Genomic DNA, 11,164 nt, shown 5'->3' on the forward strand with positions numbered 1-11,164 from the left:
CTACTACTACAACTACTATCTAGCTACCTAGCTAAGTAAACATTCCGGGACTCTACATTGGAAGAGCTTATTTATAGAAAAACCGTGGGTTACTATGGTATTAAAATATTTAAAATATCAAGTATAGTGAAATAATAAAATATTCAAAATATCAAGCATAGTGGTTTGCTAAAGTCATCATTGTATCACTACTGCATCAACATGTGGGAACCATGGAGTGGACCCCGATGTAGGACCCATGTGGACCCTACTGTGGGATCCTTGTGGACCCCACTGTGGGACCCACTATGAATAGTACCTGGTGAATAGTAACAAAAAAAATGAAAACTTCCCAATCTTCTTATATTGCATAGTTCAACATTTTTGACTCAAAAACTTTTCTGAAAAAGTTTCTCTAACATCCATAAATTAATTTTTCTCATGTGTTAGTTACTTCAACAACTTAGAATTGTTAAAATCCCACAGTAGAATATAGCCGTATTCCCAACGGTCAGGTTACTGTATCCAACGGTCGGATCACTATTCACCAACGGTCATAACGGCTAGTTTTTGTCCTATAAATACTTGTTCATTTAACCATTTACTTGCAACAACTTCTTCATCTCTTACCCTTCTAGATAAAAATTCATCATCTAATCATGAATTTCTCTTTATTGCCCATAAGTTTAGTGATTGTTTGCTTGTACTTTGTATCATTCTATGGGTATTATACTAATGAAATGCCCATGGATATTATGGTTGTGTATTCATTAGTTATTCTTCCACTTTACTTAATAGCTCTAGCCTTCGATTAACATTGTAATGCACTCAAAAGTATGAATAAAATATCTTTTCTTATTTTTCATAATTGTTATAATGCACTTTTAGAAAGAAGTGGGAGTTACAATCTACCCCCCTTACACATTTTTGTCCACGAAAATCTAGAGTAAATCGGGATATTTAGCTTTCATCTCATCTTCACGCTCCCACGTAGCCTCTTCTATTGTCTGGCTTCTCCACAATACCTTGACCATTGGTATTTCCTTATTTCTTAATACCTTATTCTTTCGATCCAACATTTGGACAAGTTTTTCCTCATATGTAAGGTCTTTGTCCACTTGGATAACTTCATGTTGCAACACGTGACTGGAATCAGGAATATATTTCTTCAACATAGACACATGGAATACATCATGTACATCCGACAACTCTGGTGGCAGTGCCAATTTATAGGCCACTTTTCCAATTCGGACTAATATTTCAAAAGGTCCAATGAACCTTGGATTCAACTTTCCTTTTTCTCCAAATCTCATAACACCTTTCATTGGTGTTATCCGTAGAAATACTTTTTCTCCGACTTAGAACTCTAATGGTCTTCTTCATTTTTCTGCATAGCATTTTTGTCGACTTTGGGCTGCTGCTATCCTCTGTTGAATTTTTCGAACGACTTCCGTTGTTGACGTCACAATATCTGGTCTAGTTTGTTGCTCTATGTACTTTCTTTCACCCACCTCATGCCAATGGATATGGGATCAACATTTACGCCCATATAACACTTCATAGGGCTCCATCCCTATGCTTTCTTGATAATTGTTGTTATAGGCAAATTCAATCAGCGGTAAATATTTACTCCACAATCCTTCAAAGTCCAAGACACACGCTCTTAGCATATCTTCAAGGGTATGTATAGTTCTTTCTATTTGTCCATCTGTTTATGAGTGGAAAGCTGTACTAAATTTCAATCTTATCCCCATAGCCTTGTGCAAGCTTTGCCAGAACTTTGAAGTAAATTTTGAGTCTCTATCTGACACTATGGAAATTGTAATTCCATGTAATCGTACTATCTCTTGCACATAAGCTTCCTAACTGGTCCCCTGTGTACGTCACCTTTACCGGAAGGAAATGAGCAGATTTTGTTAATCGATCGATGATGACCCATATCGTATCATAACCTTTGTGTGTTCGTGGAAGTCCAATAACGAAGTCCATTGCAATATGCTCCCATTTCCATTCTGGTATTTCCAAAGGCTGTAGTTCTTCTCCAGGTCGTTGATGTTCTGCCTTAATTCTTTGGCACGTAAAACACCGAACTACATATTGGGCTACATCTTTCTTCATGCCAGGCCACCAAAAGTGTTCCTTCAAACTTCTGTACATCTTTGTTGAGCCTGGGTGTACTGTGTATGGAGTATTATGAGCTTCATTCATAATCTTTTTCTTAATTTCCTCTCTTGTAGGTACGCAAATTATTCTGTTAAATTTTAATATTCCTGAGTCATAAATATTAAAATTCTTCACTTTTTCTTCTTTGACTTCTGCTTTGACCTTGGTTAGGTGAGGATCTGATTCTTGACCTCCTCTTATTTCCTCAAACAGAGTCGACTGCAACGTCAGATTGGACAATCCTCTGATTACTACTTCTATACTCGATCTTACTACTTCATGTTGTAGCAGTTTGGACAAGGCTTGAAGGAACATCAAGCTTGTCGACGTCTTTCTACTTAATGCATCCGCTACTTTGTTAGCTTTACAAGGGTGGTATAAAATTTCACAGTCGTTGTCTTTGACTAATTCTAACCACCTTCTTTGTCTCATATTAAGTTCCTTTTGGGTAAAGAAGTACTTAAAACTCTTGTGATCAGTAATATTTTTACATCTTACTCCGTAGAGATAATGTCTCCAAATTTTCAAGGCAAAAACTACTGCAGCTAACTCTAGATCATGTGTGGGGTAGTTTTTCTCGTAATCCTTTAATTTTCTGGAGGCGTAAGCTACTACTCTCCCTTTTTGCATCAACACCGCTCCTAATCCCATCTTTGAAGCGTCACAGAAAATTTCAAACTCGTCTATACTATTCGGGATGGTGAGGATTGGAGCATTAGTTAGTCAATTCTTTAATTCCATAAATCTCTCCTCACAAGCTTCCGACCATATGAATCGACTATTCATTCTAGTGAGCACCGTAAATGGGGTTGCAATTTTGGAAAATCCTTCTATGAATAGTCGATAATATCCAGCTAAGCCCAGAAAACTTCTTACTTCAGTTGTATTCCTTGGCTAAGACCATCCTTTTACTGCTTCTGCCTTAGCTGGATCCACCAAAATCCCACTTTTTGACACATGTCCCAAAAAGTTAATTTTATCGAGCCAAAATTCACACTTCTTGAATTTGGCATATAGTTGTTCCTTTTTTAGAGTTTCCAACGTACATCTTAGATGTTCCTCATGTTCTTTTTCTGAGTTTGAGTATATAAGATTATCATCGATAAAAACAACAAATTTATCCAAGAAATCCTTAAATACAATATTCATGAGGTCCATGAAAGCTGCAGGAGCGTTAGTTAGTCCAAATAACATCACCAGGAATTCGTAATGTCCATAACGAGTTCGAAACGTCGTTCTAGGAATATCTTGTTCCTTCATCTTGAGCTGGTGGTATCCCGAACAAAGGTCTATCTTTGAAAAAATTGCCGTTCCTTGTAGTTGGTCGAATAAATCATCAATCCTGGGTAGCGGGTACTTATCTTTTAATTGTCACTTTGTTGAGCTCCCTGTAATAAATGCACATTCTCATTGTGCTATCCTTCTTCTTCATGAATAGTATTGGAGCTTCCTATGGTGAATGACTGGGTCTTATAAACGTCTTTTCCAAAAGTCCCTCCAATTAAGTCTTTAGTTCCTTCAGTTCGACAGGCGCCATGCGGTAAGGGGCCTTTGAAATCGGAGTTGTACCTAGTAACAACTCGATCTCAAACTCAATTTCACGATCGGGAGGAATTCCAGGAAAATCTTTTGAAAATACTTCCATAAATTCGCGTACAATATGAACATCTTCAGGTCTCACAAGCTTCTCTTTTAAGACATCACAAATCATTGCTAGATATCTGATGCATCCGTTTGCTAATAATTTCCTTTCCTTTGCTGCAGAAATCATCGGTGAAGGGGTTCGTTTCATTTTCCCTTGAAAATGAACTTCGTCTTCTCCTACCAGTGCAAAAATTACTTCTTTCTTACTACAGTCAATTCTAGCGTTATACGTTGTTAGGAAATCCATTCCTAAAATGATGTCATAGTCCTTCATGTCGATAATGATCAGGTTAACATATAGTTCTCTGTCATTGATTGTAATTGGTATAGTCTTATACCAATGAGTTGAGTATAGCACTTCCCCGGAGGGTAGTGCTATACTAAAAATTGTATCCATATTAACAGGTAATCCATTCAATCTACCAACAAAATGCACTGATGTGAATGAATGTGTAGCTCCAGAATCAATTAATACTGATGCAGGGATGTTATTGAAAAGCAGCTGACCTAAGATTACTGTGGATGGACTTGCTTCCGCTTCTTCCCGAATCAAGGCAAAGACTCTGTCATTTTTTTTCTATTCTTCTCCTCCTTTATATTGTTCGTTACAGTTGGAACATTCCCTTGCAAAGTGCCTCGGCTTCCCACATATGTAACAAGTGTTAGTCCTAACCCGACATTCACCAGGATGATATTTGTTACATTTTGGGCATTGAGGAAATCCTAGCTTTTCTTGGGACTGATCCTTTCCTCTCTTATGGTTATTGTTAAACCTCCATTGGTTAGGTCGTTTCTTGTCACTATTCTTCTGACTTGGACCACCTTTCACAAAATGGTTATTTTGTCGATTTTGGATGTTCCTTGCGCTTTGTCTTCCGTTTTCAGCTTCTTTCTCCTATTCTTGCATCAATATTGCCCTTTCGATCTTCAAAGCATTGTCAGCTACTTTGGAAAAAGAAGCTCCCTCCAAGTCTGTTACTTCGAGATCTTTACGAATGTCAGGATGAATAGCATTTTTTAAATGCTTGATTTTAATTCATCAATGCAGACCATGTGTGGTGCATATCTTGAGAGTTCATTAAATTTCAGGATAAACTCCTCCATCAACCTTTTTTTCTGCCTTAGGTAAGTGAATTCTCTTGCTTTCTCATCTTTCAAGGCAGTTGTAAGGTATCTCTCTTCCAATAAGGTCTGAAACTGTTCCCAAGTCATCGTGTCAACTCCATGGATGGCCGCCATAGTATCCCACCAATAGCTAGCATCCTCCCTCAATAAGTATATCGCTATACGAACTTTGTCTACTTGTGGGACTCGAGCTAAATCATAAAAGTCTTTCCATCGTGCGAATCCAATTCTCTGCTACTTTCGAATCAATGCTTCCATAGAATTCAGGGGGGTGGAACTTCATAAAGGTCTTCGGAGAGTAATTGGCTGTTGCATTTCTGACCTCTATTGGAGGAGTCGAGGTGGTGCGTGTTGCTGTGCTCCATTTGTTGGTGGGTGGTCTGCACTATCTTGTGGTGATTTTTCATTACCTTGTGATCACCCTTCATTACTTTGTTGCCTTAGGAATTTCTCTAATAAATATTCTAATTGTCGGTTTTTCTCTCTTTCTTCTTGAAATTTTCGCATTAGCTCAGCGACATTTGGAGCACTTTGCTCTGCAGTAGGCTCTCCAGTTGCATGCCCTTCCATTCTTCAATTCTAAAAGGTCATGAATTGGGATGATTACCATGAATAAAACTTTCTTGAAAATAAATGACCATATCACTTATTTACACGTCAAGTAGTGCTAGATATAAGTTTGCTAAGGGATTAAATTTAACGCTAAAAGTTTTTTTTAAGGACTTACTTAATGAGTACCACACTTACCGTCATGCTTGTACATATGAGATTGTCTTCAAAACCAATCCTCTCTGATACCACTCTGTAACGACCTCCTTTCTTAACATACATAGATATAGTGTAAAACAAAGTTTAATCTGAATACGACAATAATGAAATTCTGAATTTATAAAAAAAAAACTTTATTAAACAATACATAAACTAATGTTGATAACTTCATACAATGCAATACTCACAACCCAAATAAAAACTTTATCTTACTTACAAATCTTAATACTTTTATAAATAATTTTTGTGGTGTTACTACACCTTAAAGTAGAACTATAGATGTATCCAACCGATAAATTTAAAAACTTTATGTAAATTACAAAGTTCATGAAATACTAATGAAGCTTTATGTAAATTATGAAGTTCACAAAATACTTTTTATGCAATATAGATATAAAATCAAGTTTCTCGTTTATTTATAACATAGCATAGCAGAACTCCACTCCCTTCAGGTCAGCCCCATATGTACAATCATGTTGGCTCCACGTATACATCAACAATTTATATTTGGGGCATCTTACCTGCAACACAAACATTATCTAATGAGCTAAGGCTCAATAAGCAGAATAACTTCCTCATATGCATTAAAATAAATGTGTAACATGTAATGTATTTTCTTTCTTTCACTCTCCTTTCATTTGGGCCCTAGAAGATGTTGTTATCGTCATTACATAGGGAATCATATTCCCACCTAAACATAAACATGATAGTTGGGAATTTCTCCCTCATAAACATTCATTATATAGGGAAGTATGTCTCCCTTATTACATTTTAGGATATAGGTCTCCCAAGCAGCACATCTACTTTAACGCTTTCTATAATTTATCTATAAACATTAAGCGTGCTTATACATAATAAATATAACATACTTAAAAATAACTTATGCATAAAAACAATATGGCAGAATAACATGTAAAGCATATAAATGCACATAAGACACATAAAAGACTTGTGTTGTAGATAGGGATTCTACTTACCTTGTGTCCTGATAAAACAACCAAAATTGTTAGCTTCCTAAAAGGCTTTTGTAGGCTAGCGTTACAGACAAAACTTCGCCTAGATCTTAGAGATTTAGAACTTTAAAAGGTTGTTAAGAAGATTTTTTTAGGCAGAGTGAGAGAAAGAAAATGAGGTTTTGTAATTCAAAATGAGTTTTGGAAGAGCTTATTTATAGGAAAACCTTGGGTTATTATGATGCATAGTAAAATAATAAAATATTTAAAATATCAAGCATAGTGAAATAATACAAAATTCAAAATATCAAGCATAGTAATTTGTTAAGGTCATCACTGTAACACTACTACATCAACATGTGGGACCCATGGGGCGGACCCCACTTTGGGACCCATGGGGTGGACCCCGCTGTGGGACCCATGTGGACCCTACTATGGGACCATTGCGGACCTCGCTGTAGGACTCACTATGAATAGTGTCATGAATAGTACCCGGTGAATAGTAACCCAAAAAAATGAAAACTTCATGATCTTCTTATATTACTTAGTTCAATATTTTTTACTCACAAAATTTTCTGAAATAGTTTCTCTAACATCCATAAATTAATTTTTCTCATGTGTTAGTTACTTCAACAACTTAGAATTGTTAAAATCCCACAGTAGAATATAGCCGTATTCCCAACGGTCAGGTTACTGTATCCAACGGTCGGATCACTATTCACCAACGGTCATAACGGCTAGTTTTTGTCCTATAAATACTTGTTCATTTAACCATTTACTTGCAACAACTTCTTCATCTCTTACCCTTCTAGATAAAAATTCATCATCTAATCATGAATTTCTCTTTATTGCCCATAACTTTAGTGATTGTTTGCTTGTACTTTGTATCATTATATGGGTATTATACTAATGAAATGCACATGGATATTGTAGTTGCATATTCAATAGTTATTCTTCCACTTTACTTAATAGCTCTAGCTTTTGATTAACATTGTAATGCACTCAAAAGTATGAATAAAAAAAATATATTCTCTTAATTGTCATAATTGTTATAATGCATTTGTAGAAAGAAGTGGGGGTTACAGTTATACACAATTTAGCCTAATCCCATTTAAATAGGGATTTCTTAATAGCTTCTCCGTGTATTTGTTTTAACGCGTATTCGAGCTAGTACGCTGCTTCAAAATGCTTTCGAGATCACACGTATCTTTGATCTCGTTGTTCCATTTACTGTCACCTCCTTGCTTGATTAATCTGTCAAACTCTTCTTTCAGAGGAAACTCCTGCTTTCGAGCCTGCAACTCATGCTCGAGTGCTTCTAACATAGCACTTTGGAACTTTATGATCATTTGTCTAAGTATCATGTTGAATACTTATTAATTTCAAGGTTGTCTCCTGTGAGCCTACATTTCGAGGGTATTTATTTAATCTCAAAATTTGGGTGTAGCAACTGGGATACCTCTGCTTTATCTTATTTTTCAATAAAAGAGCAACATTTATGTTTTATGATCCAATGTTGATTCTCAATATTATGGTTATGAGACGTTAGGGTGTTACGCCTACTATAGAATATTCCATAAAAATATAACTAATAAATTCTAAATTAAAAGCAAATGTATAATTTAGTAGGGAAATTCTTATAGAGGCCATCACTTTTATCTCTATTGGTAAGGGCATTTTTTTTTCTGTATGTAGGGAAATTATAACCCATATTTTTCTCTATGGCGGTATACATTGTAATTGTAGCTGGTATCCCATCAATTTTTAGAAAGTTCGAAATAATTATCGGTACCGAAATCAGGGTTCAAACAACCAGTTGCACGTGCGCCTATTTTTTTATATGCGTACTTTTTTAACCCTGATTTCGACACTGTAAATTACTCAAAATATCTCAAAAATTGGTGTGATACCTACTATAACTACAATGTACACTGTTATATAAAAAAATTAAATTATAATTTCTCCACATAATCATTTATTGTAATTGTATGCATGCATGAGTAGGTTATTACTATTGGGCATGCTAGATATGTTAGAGAATATATATTATAATTGCTCAATGGAAATATGGAAAAACCAAAAATACAACTCTATGCAAAGATACAATGGACAAGATAATTGATTAAATAAATATTACAACTCAATTGCTCAAAATACAAGTAAATAGAAAGATGTAGAAGAAGAAGATTACAAACTCAATACTATAATAATACAAGTAAATAAGAAGAACAAAAGAATGAAAACACAAACAAACTCTCACACTCAACCAAAGTGTAGAGTAGTGGGGATCACCAACTTGAACAAGGTTCAAGACCTTTGTCCAAAAGCTTATTTCCCCCTATTCTCTAAGCACTAAGGGATCTCTCAACGAAATAGCTCTCTGGAATTATCAAGCCTCAAGGTGTATTTTTCAGCCAAGTGCTTTGCGGATGAAAAATGGTGTATCTTACAAGTGAGCATTAGGCTCCTATTTATAGAGTTTGAGATACCCCTTTGAATTTCAAATTCCACCAACCCTCATGGCTGTTACCAATGTTTAATTGGATGTTTATGGAATTAAAATGGAGATTTGGGAGTTATTTGGGATGTTATAACCGTTCAATTTGGAAAAAACTGAAAATTCACATAGGCTGTCAGCCTCACTGGCCGTGGCCACTGGCTTCTGTCCCCCAGGCCGCGGCCACAGGCCATTTTCAGCACAAAAAAGTCATTTTTCCAAAAAAATCCAAAACGTCCCAAATCCTTTCCCACATGATTTTGTAACCTCCAAATACCTATTGGGAGTTAAAAACATGTCTCCAACAGTCATATATCATCATGACTTTGTGAAATCCAATCTCAAATGTGTAACATATAATATACACATTATTGGGTAATATTTGGGAGTTACAAATTTGTAACTCCAAAATATGTCACATTTGGGCACACACATGTGTCTAATTTTTGTGACTCTCAATAATATGTTACAAGGTGTGACAAATCACATTTGTGTGACAAATCACATTTGTGTGACAAATCACATTTTGTCACATTATTTAATCTAATATTATATTATATGAAATAATATAACAAGATATGCATCTGGAATCTGTATTTACTGTTCATGCACTTGTTTATAGTTTTCTTGCTGAACCTTGGCTCACGGGTGTTGTGTGGTGCAGGTAAGGGGAAAGGGAAGTTAGACCAGCCATGAGTTGGAAAGCTTCGGTGGCGGTGTGTACATATGCGGCTGCTCGACCACCACGGTCGGGGGTTATCGTGGAGGAACTAGGGTTGTATCCCCTATTTTGATGCCTAGGTCGGCTTGGCTTGTATTTTGAACTGTATTAACCTTTTAAACGTTATTTTGGGATCTCGTGTATGAATGTAAATATTTTAAATGAAAAGTCAATGTTTCCTTTTGACCAAGAATTTTAACCTTAACCCTTGTCGCTAACCTTAGTTACACGTTTATAACCAATGGACTTGATTAGAAAGTCTGACACTATTTAGAGTACACGGTGTAACGGTCCTAGATTAGAAGGACGTTACATGTTCTATGTGTAAGATTGATGAGGAAAGAGTGGGACATGCACTGTGGTGGTGTAAAACTAGTAAAAATATTTGGAAATGCTTTCCTTTGTATAACTTGTTGAGAGGAAATGATAGAATGGAGGAACTGGAGTTTATTTTGCTAGTGCGCAATGTGCTTTCCACAGAGGAGTTCAGGAAGTTTGTCGTTGTTTCCTGGGTGGTGTGGGAGATAAGGAATAAGGTGTGATCATGTGAGCTACTGTGTGGAGGGGATTATCTTAGTTGATTGGGTTTTGCCCCTCTTATCTTATTATAAATTGTTGTGTAAAATTAATGCTCAGGATAAAAGAAACCAAACTCCTAATGAAATGAGTAATTGCAGGTGGAAACTGCCCCCGAGGAGAGAGATACTCATTAATTGTGGGGCCGCAGTAGCCCGGAAGTGCCCTGTTTTAGTGTGAGTTCAATTGCCATGAATCACTTGGGGGTGTTCGTGGGGACTACTGGTAGTTGTGTGCCTGGTTACTCTTCAGTGGAAGCTGCTGAAGTAAGAGCAATTCTCAGCGCTTTGGACCTTGTTGGAAGCCTTCATCTCCCTGTTTTTAGCATTGCTTCTAACTTCCAGAAGGTGGTTAATGTTATTAAGGATGTTAGGCCTTACTTTACTGACTTTGGGGCTGTTATTTTGGAGATTAAATCTCATTGTATGTTTCCAAGTTGTACTAGGGCTTACCATACTCCTAGACTGTGTATTTTAGCTACTCATAATGTTGCTGCTATTAGCCATGGGCTTGGGATAAACCAGATGTAGAATGACAGCTTCCCAGAATGGTTAATTGATATTTGTAGTGAGGATTTTCCTCCCAAACTTCGTTGGCCTTAGTGTCGTATAAATAGATTTAGTTAAAAAAAAACTCTGAAATTCCACCATTTGTCACCTTCAGAGTTCATTTGGTATTCTAATCTGAAATTCCGTTTTTTATGATTAACAACTTAATTATTCAAATTAAATAATTAAT

General features: G+C 36.1%; 1 protein-coding gene across 1 annotated transcript; it reads right to left on the reverse strand.

Annotated features, from left to right (window-relative positions):
- Positions 1-920: 920 nt before the first annotated feature.
- On the reverse strand, positions 921-1,304 carry LOC133791573 (uncharacterized). The gene has a single exon (XM_062229497.1). It carries the CDS (start codon positions 1,302-1,304, stop codon positions 921-923), a length of 384 nt encoding a protein of 127 aa, XP_062085481.1.
- Between the last annotated feature and the right edge of the window lie 9,860 nt (positions 1,305-11,164).

The sequence above is a fragment of the Humulus lupulus genome, chromosome 7 (genome assembly GCF_963169125.1).
Source record: "Humulus lupulus chromosome 7, drHumLupu1.1, whole genome shotgun sequence".
NCBI lineage: Eukaryota > Viridiplantae > Streptophyta > Magnoliopsida > Rosales > Cannabaceae > Humulus > Humulus lupulus.

What these genes read in the sequence shown, in the direction of transcription:
- LOC133791573 (XM_062229497.1), bottom strand. Translation starts at nt 1,304, where the DNA reads ATGAAAGGTGTTATGAGATTTGGAGAAAAAGGAAAGTTGAATCCAAGG.